Source organism: Oreochromis niloticus, linkage group LG23 (assembly GCF_001858045.2).
Source record: "Oreochromis niloticus isolate F11D_XX linkage group LG23, O_niloticus_UMD_NMBU, whole genome shotgun sequence".
NCBI lineage: Eukaryota > Metazoa > Chordata > Actinopteri > Cichliformes > Cichlidae > Oreochromis > Oreochromis niloticus.
The window spans coordinates 42,031,477-42,049,888 of NC_031986.2; the positions used below are offsets into that span (position 1 = coordinate 42,031,477).

At 41.3% G+C, this 18,412-nt stretch overlaps 1 protein-coding gene across 2 annotated transcripts; it reads right to left on the minus strand.

Annotated features, from left to right (window-relative positions):
- Positions 1 to 1,297: 1,297 nt before the first annotated feature.
- LOC100697855 (guanine nucleotide-binding protein subunit alpha-11) lies at positions 1,298 to 18,032 on the minus strand. Of its 2 annotated transcripts, none has more exons than XM_013268257.2 (8): positions 17,718 to 18,032; positions 17,250 to 17,422; positions 12,892 to 13,076; positions 12,384 to 12,538; positions 10,215 to 10,343; positions 8,549 to 8,678; positions 7,064 to 7,217; positions 1,298 to 4,639 (listed from the first exon to the last, which is right to left on the minus strand). In XM_013268257.2, the coding sequence occupies exons 2-8, from the start codon at positions 17,398 to 17,400 to the stop codon at positions 4,434 to 4,436; spliced, it is 1,110 nt and encodes a 369-aa protein (XP_013123711.1). In that variant the 5' UTR covers positions 17,401 to 17,422; positions 17,718 to 18,032; the 3' UTR covers positions 1,298 to 4,433. The 2 variants fall into 2 exon arrangements, with proteins under 2 accessions (XP_013123711.1, XP_003440095.1); XM_003440047.5 differs by having other exon boundaries at positions 4,434 to 4,639; positions 17,250 to 17,411.
- Positions 18,033 to 18,412: the final 380 nt, after the last annotated feature.

Here is an 18,412-nt window from a genome sequence, read left to right on the forward strand (position 1 = left end):
GACACACACAAACACAGACACACACGCTGCTTGGTGAAAATGAGTGGGTGTATGTGCCAATCCAATGCAAATCCTGCAGTTTTTTTTCTGTTTGCAAACAGCAGGTAACAGCAGACGTGTGATTGACGCCTGTGAGACCTTATTTGTCTTGGTGACAGAGCTTCACAGCGCTGCAAGGAGAAAACACATCACGCAGACAGACACGGCGGCTCACTCTGGACATATCTGTGAAGGTCCCTGTTATAGTTGCTGGTTCTGTTGTGCTTCTCTGTGTTTCTAGTTCCTCCATTTCCTCCTGCCCAGCTCTGCTGTCATGCTAGTGTTACTCTTCATGTTTCAGTATTAGTTACATGTCTTTTGGTTGCTTTCTGTCTTATTTTGAAGGTTTGTTTTCTCTGGTCTTATTTTTTTTTTTTAATCTTACACCTGCTGTAGTTTATTTCTAGATGTCGGCCTTTGGTTTATCCTTTTGTAACTGAGCTTTGTGTCTGCATTCGGGTCCTTACTCGTGTCCAAAGAGTGTCATGATCCTGAGTCTTTGAATGCATATTTTGAGTTTTGTGTTCTTTATCCTAAGTTAAGAGTTATGTTTTGTTATGTTATTATGTTTTGGATTTTGTGTGGGGTTACAGTTTCTGGATATATTATGTTGTTCCATGAGTTCTCGTCACCTGGTCTCCCCTGTGTCTAGGTGTTAGGTCCCCATTAGTGTTCGTCAGTTTCATGTTTTATTTTTTCCCTGTTTTATTTCACCAGTCCTTCGTTTTGTGTGCTTTTGATCACTTTTGTGTCCACTTGTCTCATTAGTTAGATTCTGTTCACCTGTGTCTCGTTTTCCCCCAGCTGTGTCCGCTTTCCCTAATGTGTGTATTTAAACCCTGTTTCCTCAGTTCCTTGTCCTGTTCTCCTTCATGGTGCGTGCTACGTTATTCAGTGGTTTCCCTTTGTCGCCAAGTTTTTGTACTTCTGGCTCAGCCAAGCTCAGCGTTGCATTTTGTATCTTTTCCCATAAGTTTCACTAGCAAAGGTGACCTTAAGTTAAGTCCCTGGTCTCCTGAGTCCTGCGTATTGGGTAAGGCTAGTAGTTTTACCTCCAAAAACATTATTTTTTTTAAACAAAAATCAGTGGGCTAGACACTGAACTTAGAGGATAGGACTGATACTTTGTTTCTGTTGTGCTAGTATCAATCTGAAACCAATATCAGCATTGGTATCCATTCTATTGATATTACTGGGTGCAAAACCTCCCTGCTGCATAGTGAATAGTGACACAAAGAAAGAAGGAAGAACAGGAATGTGTGTTTAGAGGTTTTTTAATATTAACTATAAAAAAGTCCACTTCCTCCACCAGATTCTACATAAAATAATTCACTGTCACCAAATTAGAGGGTTCCCAATTCGGAAAAATAGTTACCTACCACACACAGTAGCTCAAACACACAGTTTACATCCTGTTGGTCAACAATGTTTTAAAAAATACAGCAGTTACAATGAAATCAAACACAAAGGTATCATGTACAGTAGAATTACACTTTTCTGTTAGAGGGCATCATCAAAGATGTAAAAATATAGCTGCCACATCTGAAAAATGTAGCAGAGTCAAGATCAAAACACTTTATATAGAGTCAATAAAAAAGCAGCTGGCACCACCACTGTGAGCTGATATTAGCTTCAAAGTCAGTTAAATTCATTAAAGTCACTGGCATTTTCAACTTGGCATAAAATGAGGCTCACGGAGCAGAACTCAAACACACGATTAATATCATAAAAGGATGGTTTAATATTCTTTTCCACGCAGCTTTGTTTGGTGTCAGTAATTCTCACAGACTGTAGATAAAAGAAGGACGTAGTGAGGTCATCCATTGGTTTCTGGACTTTGCCTTTTCAGCGTTTAAATAACTAAACCTGACAAGTGCTAGGGAAATCTGTTTACTGTATGTTTTGTGTGTCTAAAAAATACCGGGTGAAATGTCACACTTTTGAATCGCAAATATCAGTCAAATAGATCCTATATTGGTCGGATTTATGACCATTTACTTGCTTTTAGAGCCTCAAGTGGCTGTTAGAGGAACTGCAGTTTAAAGCACTTGCATGCTGGATAAACTTCTTCGGACCCAGAGGTTGCTTCTTTGTAATTATGTAAAATGTTTGGATTACAACGCCTTTGTGGAAACACAATAATCGTGGAATACACACGTGGCATGCTATCACAATAAGCATTAACATATTATAAGAAATAAGTATCTCCAATGACAACAATTACCAGCTTGGATAAAATACTTTGTTTTAATTATGCAAATTATATACATTTTATAAATTGACTGTTAATGTAGTGAAATTACTGAATATTTTGTTAGCTTCTCCCAAATCCAAACTTTTCAAAATATACAAGGTGAAAATATAAAAACAGAAAGTTGCTTTTGCTAATAAATAAAAGCCAACAAAGGAACAGTTTTGTCAAAATGAGGCATCACCTGCTGAGTTTTTTTTTTGTTTTTGTTTTTTTTTACCTTTTACCATCTTTGACTTTATAAAATAAGTTCAGAAAACAATCAGCTCTCTGAGTGGTGATGATTTTAACACAGAGCATGAATTGTGTTTGGAGTTGACAGAAATATCGAGCAGAGTTGGAAGAAACTGGTGCTTGACAACTTCAAGTACAGAAACCTGCTTTTCTCTAGCTTACCGTATGTGAACTGGACGTTTAAAAGTCAAGCTAAGAGGACTATGTCCTGCTGTATTTTTGAAAAAACCGAATGATACGCATTCACATGGGACGTGACATTTATTTTTCAGGTCTTTGTCTTTACTCTGGAGCACTCCTCCTCTCAGTGAGCCCACTCTGTTTTGCTGGCCAGCTTCCAGCAGCTGCCAGCTCTGGAGGCTAAAACAACAATAGCATTTCACATCCCGTTCTTTGCGCAAAATGTTAACTCCTTAAATACATTCATCTGCCAAAAACCCAGTGAACAAAAACCACAGAAATGATGGATGTCTGTGGCCTTGTCTGAACAATTTGACAGCAAGTAGAGGTAATTTGTTGCCAGTGGCACGACGAAGCTTGTGAGGGAACATTTTTGAATCAAAGTACAAGATGTCCTCTTTAAGTACCTAAACCAGCTTTAGCAGAGTTTTTGGACACTCTGACATAATATTAAGCAAACAGTTGGCTATTTTTGCATCATAAGAGCACAATAGGAGCCAGTCAGGATTTAGAGTCTCTGACAGATGGATTCCCAACGCGAAGCTGCTTTACAGAACACTTTAATTAGTGTTTGACTAAAAAACTGCAAGTTTGTTAGTTAAAAGAGAAGCTGAGAAGTTAAAAAAACTGAAAAAAAAGTGAATCTAAACAAACCTCAATACTTTTAAACTTTCCTTCATCTGGCTTTTGCAGTTTATACAGTTTATACAATTTTTACTTCAGTCCAGATCCACTCCAACATATAGTCTGTAGTTTCTTTCCACATTTATATCATTTAAGAGCAACTTACTCTCACGGCCACTAAAGTCAAAAGTTAGTCTGTTGTCCTGTAGTGCTGTCACGGCATTGTACGCTGACTCAACAGGTGGCAGTTGCAGATTTCTGCTCATCAAATGACGGCGTCTGTGCTGAACAGATGTGTTGAATACAGATAACATGAAAGAAATACTGGCAGTGAAAGATAACTATAATCAATCGGGATTTTGGCACGCCGGTGGGTGTTTTTCAGAAACAATGAAGGACAGTGCTGTGACAACAATCGCCCACATTCAGGTTATCTAATAATAAAGAGTGCAGTAGTTTGTAACTCATATTGCCCATACAGCTCATAACAGTAACGCTTTGTGTTTACAGTTTGCGTTGGAGTGTGCATTGGCTTCTACGGTACCTGAATGGGACTGGAAGATACACATAAAGCACTTAGAATGTGTGACAGTGGTGTTGCATTCATGTGTGGCCCCATCTCCACTTGTAAAAGTCATTACTCTGTTAATGGCGGCACAGCACTTCATAGCATCTCTGCTCCCGCTTCAATTATGGATCAATTCAGTCACGGCATGACCCGAACGCCTCTTCATCTTAAAAAAAGAAACATCAAATTGGGCAAAAAAGCTGCAAGCTGAGAGAAACGAGAGTGTTTACCGGCTCCTCGTCATGTGTTTCAAATACTTCCTGAACAGAAGAAGAGGATGAGAGTAAAGTTGAGATAGTCGTGGTGATGAAAGGAAAGTGCTTTCAATCTCCACTTGCGTCTTAATTAAAATGAAGAATGAGAGGAGGACTAGGGGCACAAAAATATTAAGCAAGCCTGATGTTCTGACTTCCGCACTTTAGAAGGAATTTTATGTGGAAAAGAGAAATCCCATTTTGGCTTTCTCTCATACAAGTAAAAGGTCTACAAAGAGACACGAACCATCTTTCCTCCTGGCTTTCATTGCCTGGTAAAAGTTCAGATGATCCCATAGTCCCTTAGAGACTTGAGCAGCACCGTGTCCTTCACGTCGCTGAAGACCCTGCGGATGTTGTTGGTGTCCGTGGCACAGGTGAAGTGGGGGTACAGAGTCTTCCACGCCTCCCGGTTGTTGTGGTTGACGGCCTGCTGCTCGTACATCTTGCAGATGAACTTCATAGCATCTTCGGGGTCATGTTTCCTGCCTGTTAAAGAGTGGAAGTGAAAGATGGAAGTGGACAACAAAGAGATGAATTTGGGTGGAATAAACCGACTGATGGAGAAGAACAAAGACATCAGAGAATTTTAGATTTACTTGTCACTAAGCATGAGATGGAAATTAGATTAATCAACATGGCAAAGCATTTTCAATTTCGAATTTAGAGCCAACTTTCAGCATTTGCCCATCAGTAATCCTGAAAAAAAATGCTGTTAGCTTAAAAAAAGACCTTTGTAAATTCCCAGCTGGTGTTTTTTGAGCCAGCTGAACAACAGCTCACATATGCAAACTGAATAAAAAGGTGGTCACAGCCAGGAGCCAGTTTTTTTTTCTGTTTTCTATTTCAGTGCCTACTAGAAATTATTTGAAACCCATCTCTGTCAAGTCACCAGGATGGTGTGTCCTAATGGAAAACTTGTACTATAGCAACAAACCACTGTCACAGTCCCAAACTAATAATTATGTACAATTGTTTATTTTATTAATGTTGTCATCTTTGTACTGACTTCTAAATCCCATTTGGTGTCAAACAAGCCCTTAAAAAGATCCTGCGAGAGTGAAACCTAAAACAGAACAGAAGGTTCAGTGTCAACAGAATTGACATGGATGGTTGGGTTGCAAAGCAGCTTGCAGAGGTGGCTAAAGTTGCACAGAAGGATATCAGCAGAGCGATCATAATGGCATACAGAGCTTGACTCCAAGGTCTGCCTGAACTAACACTATGCTCGACTTTATTCCACCCCCATGCTGAGCAGATGAAAAAACCCCCTGCAAATAATATATTCGAAAAACCGTAAACGGAGATCATTTAGAATACCTTCTTGATGATAATAATACCATTTCTAAACATTTCACTGCAAGTTCAAATCAGCTCCTCACTCTTTAAAAACAGTAGAAGACTGCAGGGATTATTAACAGGTATAGCCTTCAGAAGTAGTCACCGTAGCAGTAATAAGGAGCACACAGTCCCTGCACTGGAACACAGCCACATTAGCGGCAAATAGCAGCCAGTGCTAGGAGCTGTTCACAGTTGTCATTAAGGTTAAATTGACATCAAAGAGCTTGACCCTGTGTGAGTCATTATTTTACCCCACTAATGCTAGTGGTAAAACAAAGTGTGTGCACTGCACATACACATGTGCAAATTTTCACTTTCAGTCACTCATTTCAATCTTCCACACACACACACTTGTACACCTGGGGGTATTCAGGTGGGGGTGCAGGGCTTGCAGGAAGGACAGTATCTGTCTGTGGTTGCCATGGGTTACAGAGAGAGAGCGGTGGTGTGTGGGGGTGAGGGGGGCACCCTACAGCCTCTAACAGCAGCAGAGTTAAAGGCTGCAACCTCGTCATTAAGCACACAGAGTACCTGAAGTGACTCATCTACAAGAAAGAAATAAAGAAGGAAACAAAGTAAGACGAGACGGAAGAAGTAGGAAGAATGGACGGAAAGATAGAAGGAAGGAAGCAAGGATGAGGGCAAAGATGGTGAGCAATAAGGTAGGAAGGTGGCAAAGACCTGAGAAAAAGAAGGAAGAGGCCAAGGAAGAAAGGAAGACAGGAAGAGGGTAAAGATATCCGAAAGGGGGAGGAAGAGGGGAAAGATGGTGAGAAAGGAGGGAGAAAGGAAGGAAGAAAAGAAGGAACAGAATAAAGAAAGCAAAAAGGAAATGCGGAAGATGCTAAGCAGGAAGGAATGAATGAAAGAAAGAAGACGATAAGAAAGTAGAAAGGAAGGGAGCAACGAAAGAAAAGAAAAAAGCAAGAAGGGAAGAGCAAAAAATGTCTGGTGGCAGTAGAGACTTTCAAGTTTAGAATTAGAAAATGAAATCACTTTGCACACACGTTTTTGGAAATGACACATTTTGTACCAGGTGTAGAAGGGCGTGATGAAATTGTTGCATGCTCAAAGCAAATTGGCTGAAGCCGAATAACATCACAGCCCTCATGTCTTGGACATGATTGTGTCCACGCTGCGATGAAAATAAACGCTTGCAAACAATGAGCTGCAATTGTAATTGTTGATGGCAGTGAAATCTGGCTGCTGACTGGGCTCAGCCTTCAATGCTGCTGTGATTTCTTATTTGAATGTCTGAAACCTCCACGTTGAGGCTGAGTGTCAGACTGATTCACAAATATCAAACCCTTAGTGCTCTCAGTGCTCCCCGCCATTATTAAATCCACCACAACTCACAAACACACAAGTGCCCCAACTTCAGCACAGGCACTCACAGACATCTTACAGTCTGACCAAATCTTCACAAAGAGCGTTCAAATCAACTAAAATACTTGGAATATGGTTTTCTTTTCTTTCTTTTTTTACAAATTGTTTGATCAGTTGTCCGATAGTTGCTAGCAAAACTACAACACACCCTCACCCTAAATGCAAACAAACAGAAGACCAGCTGACCTGTGAAACTGGGGAAGTATTTCTGCAGGTCTGATGTTTTGATTTTATCAGTCAGGATGTCAGTCTTGTTGAGGAAGAGGATGATGGAGGTGTTGAGGAACCACTGGGAGTGAATGGTGGTGTAGAACAGAGCCAGACTCTCCAGCATGCGGTTCTGGGGAGGACACAGAGCATTATCACAGAGGCAGGGAGAAACCAGTCCTTCAAAGAGAGGAAATAGGTTGTTTATGGGCAGCATATGGACCACAGTGGAGGTTAATAAATGCGATGGCAGACCAGAAAGTGTCTGGGAGAGATAAACGGATCAGTGACAGGATGGGAGGGAAGAAGAAGGCGATAGGGGGCTGCAAAGGCTGAGAGGAGATAAGAGAGAGGCTTTGTTGTACAAGAGCGAGACCTGCTGGTGAAACGATGGAATGACTGTAGCGAGAGACACATTTATGACTCCAGTACACATATATATACTGCATTACTTATTAACAAATTACAAAAACTCCCAAACATAAGCTAAACAATCCAGTGTATGCTGTGTGTAATGGTAAATGTGCTGTGCATTTTGCACGATCTATGTCCAGTGTGAACAGCCATCTTTAAACTGAGGTGGTGGCTTACGACACCAGCTGTCTGCCACCTACAGTGCAGGCTTGAGATCCCTTCCCAGACGCTTCAACCCCCGATCACACCTTGCCTCAGGTGACCACAACAGGTCACATGGTGGGTTGGGGCAAGGTCTCTCTGTGCTTTCACCCTTAAGCTGTTTTTTTTTGTTTTGTTTTCTTTGGCTGAGCAGAAGTCTGCCTGCAGTGAACTCTGTTGTCAGATGGAGGCAGTGTACAAAGCATGTGGTACAACCGGTCTGTGGGCCGCTGTTGCTTGTGTTTATGTTGGGTCGTCGGCCAGCCGAGGACAAGAGCGACGTTGTGACATATAAGGAGCTGAAGTGAAAAAAGAGTGTTACAAACTCCCAAGTTCTGACTTCCGAGGTAACCAAAACACGGCATTGCAACACCATCCGTCAGCCACCTACAACGCAGCCTTGATAAGCCTTTCCAGGACCTTCAACCCCCGATCACACCTCAACTCAGGTGACCTCGATAGGTCACATGGCGCGTTGGTCTCCGAGTGTTTTCAACCTTCAACATTCTCACTGAAGGTAATAACCCACGCCTTTTTTTTTTCACATGATGTTGCAGATGATCAATAGTGGGTCAACAACCCTCAAAAGACAACCCCCCATAAGGCTAAATACATGGAACTCTCTTCCTCTCTTAAATACCTGGGATGAGAGGTGAAGCATCTTTGCAAACCTAAAGTCCAGTTACCTTCTTTGACTACAATGACCTGGATGGCTGAGCACCTACATATAAATACTCCAAGCACCTTAGAATAGCTGGTAAACTATCTGGTAGATAAATCTGCACAGATCCTATGATTGTGTTCATAATCTGGAGCTGTAAACTGAATGAGAGTCAGAGGCGCTCTTACAGTCGTGTCTTTCTCCTCCAGGACTTGGTCATACTCGCTGAGCGACGCAAGGAAGATGAGGGAGGTGACATTTTCAAAGCAGTGGATCCACTTCCGCCGCTCCGACTTCTGACCGCCGACGTCCACAATCCTATCAGTGATCAGAGGAAGGAAACGTGTAAAAGAACAAACAAAAGACAAACAACAAACAACAAATTGCCAAATGACCGTAAGCAGCGGAAACGCCAAATGTGAGATCGAGCAGGGATCTCACTGGAGGTGTGCTTACTTCTCCTGCCCAACAAAGTAACACTGTAATGCCAAAAATGATAGTGATCGAGGCAGTGAGGCATCTGGCACACCTAGGAAAAATGCAAAAACTATGACAGAACCCTGCACCAGCAAATCACACAAGAGGCATTCATTAACGTGCAGGTTTTCCTCTGTGTCCCTGCGTACCTGATGTGAGCTAATTCCTTTGTTAATATTAAATCAATTAAGTACTAAAATTAGCAAATGAAGCAAATGAATATAACAAGTATCCACACTGGAACAGGTGCCTGCGAGAGATGAAGTATCCAATTTATTCAACAAAGATGTTCACTGCATAAAATAGTATTCATTATTACAGCATGTCTTAATGGATACTAATTTATTTAATCAGGCCTTTTTATAACTGGCCGCTTTGTGTCCACCTTTTGAAAAACTATGTCGCACCTAGCAACGGGGTCAGCCACACCTCGTCACTGACTAAACGTTCCCTTCCATTGCTCCGAGCATTTCCCAAACCACTTACAGTTGTACCCAAGATGCACTGCTAATTAAGAAAACCTTCATGAACGCCAATGTGCTTCTGTACAAATGCAAGAAAAACAAGCGCTTCCCACTCTTTCAATGCTTACACGGTGCCCTCACATCCGTAATGTGCTAATAAGCTGCGATGTGAAGTGGAGATGTCCTTCTTAGAACATGACGTACTTTACTAAAGGACAAAAATGCCTCTTTGCCTTTCGTTCACTTTTTTATTTTGCCATTAATTGATCCAGATATGTTTTCTCTTTAGTTTAAAGTGCACCTATTATGTTCATTTCCAGCTCCATATTTGTACTCTTAGAGTCTAGCAGAAGAGCTCTGCATGATTCACAGTTTTAAATAAAGCTTATTTTGGTCACCTGGTTGTTGGGATTGCTGTGCTGAAAGCCAAGGATGCCCTCCCTCTGTGACATCATAAAGATTCAAGAGTAAAAATAACTGCCTGACACAAAGTGTGTGATCTTTTGGCTCATACGTATTACTTGTACACGCACAGTGAAACTTTGGCCACGTTTAATATCAGCACTCCCCCTCTGTAACAGTATACATGTGAAAGAAAGTAAAGAAAGACTTTTACTAGGTCGACTTCAAATGCTTTTAAGAGTCTGTGTCATAATATGTTGGAACACAATGTCCTTTAGAAATAAACTTTGGATCTGTTGTCAAAGCTTAGTCTGACTGCCTACACATTTTCAAAATAAAACCCACATGAAGTCTGCACAGAGGCAATCAGAAATGCGATCCTATTGCGTCCAAGCAGGCGTGAGCAGACAAAGCCTCTGCAAGAGTCAATAGTATTTTTTCCACAGTGCAGTGAATAGTGAAGGTATTGGATTTGTCCCTGTGAGAGGTTAGAAATCCGAGGATTGGTCACCTTAGTGTGATGGTATTGACGGTAAAGGAGTAGTCGTGGATGCCCGTGGTGGGGAATCGAACTCTCAGCACGTCCTGTTCAGTGGGGATGTAGTCCTGGGAGGTGATGCGGTCCAGATTATTCATGTAGCTGAAAGAGAGACACGATGGGGCCGAAGAGAGAAAAAATATTACAACAGCAAAAAAAAAATCTGTTTCTCACACTAGAGGATATTTCTACTAAAGCATATTACCTCTGTTTACTTTGCATCTGTCAATGACAGAGTAAAACAAACTGAAGCGACACGAGACTTATGATGAACCGGTGATGACAGAAAAGAAAAAACTGATTAAAAATGCAAGAAGGGAATGGAGCGAGTCCACATCAGCCTGTGTACAGACCACAGCTTTATGGCTCATGTTGATACAAGCTGTCATTAGCTAATGTTGACTGCCTGTCCCTTATCAAGCACGCACCGCGATGACTGAACTGCCGGGTAAACACAGACCAGAACAGCAGTATAAAAGAAGGAAAACAGAGGCAGGCTGAGCCCACGCTTTGTTCTGTGACACTTGAGATACTTTTAGCGTACAGCTCACACCTACTGTGTCTTTTCCCGTTGATAATAAAAAGCCCGTCTGAGGTTAGCTCTACACTTTGGCTTAATATGGTTTTTGGGATGTAGCTACAAAACCCGTAGACTCCTCCGTGAGCGCGACATACAATTTCAGTGACAAGCAGAGGTGGAAAATGGAAAAAATGACACAGTTAGGGCATAAATCTGAAGGGATCCTAGAACTTATCAAACTGGGAAAAGTTGTCATCAGAATAGTTTGGTCGATAAAATATCCAAAAATGCTCGACTCATTGTCCATGAAGGTTCTCAGTCATCCAGGTCATCGTAGTCTAATGAACTTGGAAAGAAAAGCGTCTGGACTTCTTTAAGTTGCTTGAAGAAGTTTCATCTCTCATCCGAGAACTGAAGAAGCTTCTCAGATGAGAGCTGAAACGTCTTCAAGCAACTTAAAGAAGTCCAGACACTTTTCTTTCCAAGCTCCTTGGACTGCTCAACGCATTGTTTTAGCCAACATAAAGACCTTCAAATAACATCTTTGGTATTTAAATGAATACCAAAGATGTTATTATATCATGACAACGTTAAAAAAACAGCAAAAATGGAAACCCCAAACAGCAGCAGAAGGAGCACAATCCTCTTCCTGTCTAAATATAGCACGTTCACTGAAGAGGACAGCTGTTATTAGTATGACTGCAACGGATGACGGGTTTGTTGTGCTTATGTTTTGTTGCATCATTTGTGTAACAGCTTTAACAGAATCAGCATCACCGACTCTTTGTTTTATGGCTGTTATGTTACACCTTACACCGTATTACTTATTTATTAAGACTTTTTCAGACTGATAATAAGCAACAGCACACTGACTGAATGGCATGCCGTGTCTCCTGTCGAAAGAAATGAAGGTTGTTCATTTTGAACTGAAGGTTTTGTAGCCATTTCTGTTTTAAATTGGATTTTTTTCCCCCAAACAACAGCCTAAAATAAGGAGTTAGAATTATTTACTTTGTGATTTGAGTGTTTATCTTGGCTCTGGGATGTTAAAAAATAGGCAGCTCGATCAATAATGATGATAACAAAATCTAAATGGTTACATCATATGGAGAAAATTGCCAGGCTACCCACACATTACACCAACAGGAGCTGCTCAGCCATTGAAAGCATGCCATGAAGCTCCAGGCACACAGTTTTTGTCCGGATGTTAAAGAGTTCAGGAGGTTTAGAACTGCATGCAGTGGTGGCTTCCTATTAAAACGCCACACTTGGATTCGGTAAGCTCTTAAGAACGACCAATTCCTTCACAAATGTTTATAAAGGCTGACTTCAAGCCTAGGTGCCTGATTTCATGTCCTTGTGGCAATGAGGCTAAAAGCACCTGAATTCAAAGATTAAGAGGAGGTGGCGGCCACTACGTTTTGTCTATATATGGTTATCCTTTTTTCCCCACAGATACTGACGTGCACTTTCTTCCAAACTTGCCGTCTATCATCATTTCCCATATCCTGATATTGTTGTTGGTGTTTTGTTGTGACAGCATTTCATCATGTGATACTGCGTCCCAGCCCTCACAGAGGGTGTGGTGCAGTTTTGACTTCTAGCAAAGCACAGTTACTCACTACTCTGTAGAGTCCAGGAGCTGGTACTCGCAGCGGCGGCTGTAACAGGCACGTATTCCCGAGTCTGCCCAGAGGCGGCGGATTGCGTCAACATGGCCCCGTTCCAGTTGGGTGACCTGTACTATGCTTACGTCCTCCAGCCTCTTAGCGTAAATCTGGAGGACAGCACAAGATTCTCAGTGTGAGGAGATTTCATGATGAATGCTTAAAAAACATTGAATACAAGGCTTTTTAACATCCTGTGTAATTAATCCTTCAACAGAAGCTTTGCACCAAGGATTTGTGCATGTTTATAGTAAAACCACCAGCTATTTATAGGCTACAGAACGCTATGCGCGTATATTGGTGCCAGCGTGTTTCATGCTTCTTCTTCAATGTGGGCGTAATCCCACAAATCCTGGGAGTGCACTTCTGGTCAGACGCCCGCATACCTGTGCTGGCACCCGTGTTTATGAATAAGCGTTGATGTGTAACTGGGTGTGTCCGTGTGTGTTTATGCTGCATCTACCTCGTTCTGTGGGTTGGAGTAGGGGATTCTGAGCGTGGCCATCGCTCCTGTCATTGCAGTCATGGCAGTTAAGATATTCTGGTAAATGCATTTGGCGAAAGCCTTCCTCTCCTCCTCTGAGAAGCCTCGTCCATGAATGATCCTCATCTGTCGGATGAAGGTGGTTTTTCCACTCTCCCCAGTCCCTGAGGCAGCAAACAGAAGAGCTAATAATTTACATTTAAAGCAGAAATCCTTCATTCAGGTTTCCTCCGATCAAAGATGAGATCGAGTTACGAGAAACGGATTAGATTATTTTCTTTAACTGAAAATAATGGTGCTTTAAAAATGGCCAGACGTGCACTGCATTCCCAGGGGAAAAAATGGAGACGCTGTAATTATGAGAGAAGGTTAAAGCACTTATCTGTCAGCAGTATATTTAAGAGGATGGGACGATGGTGCTACCTGATTTAATGTAATTCATACATTCATACATTAACACAATTCCCGTCCATTTCCAAGAATACTTCAGCACCTTTCAGACAAAAAAGGCTGCAGAGCTCTTGTCCCTCAGACTGATATAAAACCGCATAATAACTCCTCATTCTGTGACAGGTGAACACACCTGTCAGACATAAGATTCTACAAATACTTCTGTATTGCACCTCCACGCAAATGTTTTTCTTAGATTTAGAGTGTACATGTTATTTATTAATGGAAAGTGCACTACTCTTACACAGCGTCAGTCTTACTTTTACAGTTTACAAAGTTTTTTCTTTGTTTTTTATCACTGTTTCATGTGTACATTTTTGCAGGCTCTCATAGTGTTTTTGCAATATCTATGCAAAAACACTATAGATATGGCAATATCTACTAAACATTTAACACAACATCTTTAAAAGGTGGTAATATGCTGGTGTTTGCATCACATTTTGCTATCCTTAAGCCCTTCCCACACACACACAGGTATTTTGGAAAACAGTTTTTTATATCAGTTTTTGGCCTTTTGTCCACAACCATGTTTTAGGTCACTGAAAAGAATTCTTGATGCATGCTCAATCATCCAGGTAAGGAAATCTCAAGAAGCTATGTCCAGATGAACCGAATCAACTTTTTAGGGTCACTGAAAAGCATGAAGATTTTCAGAAGCTCTGTTTCATGTGGATGGGATTGTCTCTTAAAACAAAAGCAGAAGCTCCTAGTTTAAAAAAATATTCCCGTAGATGTGGGTGTAGCCTTAGTGGTCAGAAAAGCAGCTTTAAAACAACACGTAATCATTCTCTTTTGCATCCAAGCCTATGGTAAGTTCCTCCTGTAGCCTTAGGGAGATCAAAGTGTTAACCTTAAGCTTTTTTGTGAATACAAACTATAAAGTAGCATGATAAGGAGACTTTATTCCACAGGAAGCTGAAAAACGAGCACTCAATTCAAAACAAAAAAAGGCCTGATATACAGGTTGCAGGTACCTTCTCTGCAGACTAGAATCAAAGATACTTTGTTAAAGATACACCGAACGAGACGAGGGAAAAAGTTGATTTATGTTCTGTTACACCTCGGTTTATTGTCAACCTTTTATCCCCTTCTTGTTTTATTGTTTTGTATCCATATCATTCTGTGTGGTGACTGTATTTCATAACAAGCGCCCTGGATTTATGCTGCTTCTCACATGGTTTCAGTCCCAGGGTTTTAAGTCGTGTTTATTATTTTACTGTTCTCTGTTTGCTTTCACTGATGCTTTAGTGCTCTGTGTGTTTTGTATTACTGTTGGTTGAGTTCTTCATTCCAATTTTTGATTTCTTTATTATTTCAGTCTCAGTTCTTATTACATTCTAGTGATGAATGTGTTGATTTTTAATAGTTTTAGTTCTGTTCCTCCCCTCATATCTTGTTGTTCTCACCTGTGCTAAGCGCGCTAACCTGTACCTTGTTTCCCACCTGTTTCCTGTGTAATCAGCCCTCTGTGTATAAATAGTCCTGCCTTTTCCTCTGTCTAATTTTCAGGTATCTGTTATGGTTCCTGTGTTGCCTCTGTGATTGCATTTATACTTTTTTATGGCCTAAATAAAGTTCTATCTTTTAAGTCTGCATCCTGCACTCAGACAAGGAGTACAGAGGAGTGAACAGACTTCAGTGAACGCTCCTGAAATCCTAACTTAACCACTCAGATGAAAGAGTGAGTGGTCTTTGGATGTGTTTCTTTTGTTCAGTTGTCAGTTAGAGGAAACTAAACTCTTGAAACTTTTTATTCTGGGAATCAACACAACTTTTGAAGGAAAATCATAAAGCGGCGTTTGTGTGAGATGTGCTGAAGATGTTTTCTTGACAGTCCAGTTTTTGCAAATGACAGAAATATTTGCACAAGACGTAAGAAAGGCTGGCCCCCGTGTATCGCGTCTCATTATCTTTTTGGTCTGCTGAAAACATCCCAAAAAACGACACGCTCATTTACTGTGTGCTATTTAATGGGTATCTGCTGCTCTTTCACAGTGACACAAAGCAGCAGCATAGCTATCATAACGAGATACTGCGGTTCAGGTATAGCTGCAGAGATAGAGAGTTGATTAACTAATACAGTATTAGACATTTTTAGAAAAATTGGATTTGGTTTTGTATTATTCTTTTGGTTTTGGCGCAAAAAAGCATGAAAAAATTACAACAATCAAAACTTTTACCAAAAATGTATATAATCATTACTTAGAAGCATACTTTCCTGTTAATATACATAAAGAAATATGGGACTTTTCTTTGTTTTATCACATTTAGATGGATGGATGAATAATACTGATTCAATTTTTTTAACCACTAATCCAATTCTGGGTCATGAGGGAGTTGGAGGCAAGTGCATGTCGCCAACCTGTCGCAGGGCTAACACACAGAGACAGAAAGCCATTCAAGCTCACACTCAGACCTACAGCCAGTTAACCAAACACATGTCTCTGAACTCCGTGAGGGACCTGGAGTACCGAGAGAGAACCCACAAAGATACAAGGAGAACATGCAAACTTGACACAGAAAGGCCCCAGCATGGGGAGACAGCGCTAACTCCTGCGACACTGCACTGCCCACTTATTCAATATATGTCAATAAAGTGGACCTATGATGACCTCATGTTTCAATCGTATATATATATTATGAGAAATGAATGTCCAAGCACTCTCCAGCGAGGGATCTCTTGTTTATGATCTTTTGATTCATCATAAACTTGATTTTCTGTCTAACGGAGACCTGGCAGCAGCCCAGTGACTTCTTCGAATTCAATCTGACCGCTCCACCTGGGTTTGTTTACACCTGTCAAGCTCGTGTATCTGGACGTGAGGGTGGCACTGTCTGTTCCTGCCCATTCAAAATTTGAAATCACGATGATACAAATCAAAGGACCAATTCTCACGATCTCAGCTGCTTTTTGCTCTCTACCTAAGCCCAACGCTGACCTTTTAAACGATAATAATGAGGACATTGTATGTAAAGTAATTCCTGTGAGCTCAGGCTTCAATCTGCTCTACACACTTGGTTTCAGACACTTTTGTCAAGTCTTAGACCTGTACGACATCATTTAAAAAAAACAAAAGATAATCATACAGCTCTGAACATCAGAACGTGACCCATGAGCTGTTCTTGAGGGACAGGCGGAGTAATTAAGGTTAATTATGAACCATGACTAAGACTCTTTTAAAGTAAAGCATGAAAGTATGGATCTGAAAAGAGGATCATGCATTGATTATTACAAGGGTGTAACTTGTGTCCATGTTGCCCTAAAATACAGGAAACCTTTCTGGTCTTTGTGTTATAATGGTTGCTGTTTGACACAAGCACTAAAAAGACAAGCGTATATATTCAAATGACTTGGTTTTGTCTAACAAACAACAGAGAAGCTGCAGAAACAAGACAAAATAAAGTCAGTAGCAATATTCAAATTCAGACGATTGAATAAAGGAGTTGTCAGTTGAGTTTCTGTCAGCTAGACCATTTATCATGTAAATATTTCACCTATGACACCAGCTCAGGGTATCTCTGCCTGGAAGGTGAAATTATCTTAAAATCAGACAATCCGAAACTTGTCAGACTAACTCAAAAAACAAAACAAAACTGGGCTTGTATGTTTCTGGGCTGTGTGCCACAGGTGGTTTTCAGGTGCATAATCAATCCCAACCTCCATTGTTCATTCTTCATATACTCACATGGTGACACATGCCTTACATAGCTTATTCACTCATGTGCAGAGGCCACCAAACAGGCCAAACAGACTTGATTTGTATGCAGGGTGTACCTTAGGGTGTCTTGTCAAATTTTAAATGCAGTTTAATGTCTGTTTAGCCTGTGTTTTGTGGGGGTATTTTTTTGCTGCATGAACCAACAGGTGTGTGTGGTGCTCTACTGACCCAGCAAAAGGATTTTAATCTCCCTCCTCTCCTTCTTCTTCTGTTGCTTCAGGATCCTCTTGATCTCTTTGTCCACAGCAATGGTGTTCTTCTCCTCCTCGGACAGGCAGCACACGCAGGTGCGGTAGCACCACCGCCCGCAGCCGGCCATGGCCAAAAACACTGAAATCAAACTGTTAATGGGTTATTAAGTAGCCAAGCACCCGCAATAATAAACTCACTGTTAGCTTGATGTCTATTTGCTCTTCAGTGTTTTTTACTTGCTCACTGACACGCCAGTGGTCTTTATTTGCACGTATGCCGACCTGAGGTTAACTTTAAAGGGTGTTTCATACTTTTATGAACGCTTCACTTAACAACCTTTATAAAACTCTCCCGTCACTCCGGTGAGTAATCCCCACAGCACCTTTGTCAATAAGAACTTTTCCTTTTTTTTCTTTTACCAGAGAAACAAAACGAATCTCTCACCTCCAATCAGTCTGTCACACTCCCTGAAGACGAGCAGGTACAGGTTCAGATTTCTTTTCCCGGGCCATTTTCCCCCTCCCTCGGCTTTGCACCTGCTGACAGCGGCTAACAGCTCCCGTGGCGCACCAGCAGCTTCATTAGCTCCCACTGACTTTAAACGCCTTTTTTTCCAGCCCACACGAAGCAACGTCCGGTTCGGGAAAGTCCACCGCGCCTACGCAGGAATGTGCCGCCTCCCCGAGCCGCTCCAAACACCGTGACTGGAATGCTGTCCGAGCGACGCCGCCGCAAGACAGCGGCAAACGACTGCAGAAGCGCCGGAAGTTAGACGTTTGGACGTACAAAATAAAAGCATGTCGTCACAAGTTACATTCAAACGTGAAAGATTAAATTGAAACCCGATTTTTTTTTTAATGTTTTCCTGCTTCATGCATGTGATTTCTTCTTCACTTACCTTTTTTTCACTCATTTTACCAGTACACCACTCTGCATTTAATAATTAGTTATTGTTAACATCTGACTCTTTTCCACATTGTCCTGTCTGCCAAAGGTCTCTTCCTGTTAAAAGTGAGTTTTTCCTTCCCACTGTCGTCAAGTGCTTTCTCATAGGGGGTCATTTGATTGTTGCTGTTGTTCTTTACCTTATAATGTAAAGTGCCCCAAATCGACTGTTGTGATTTGGTGCTATATACATA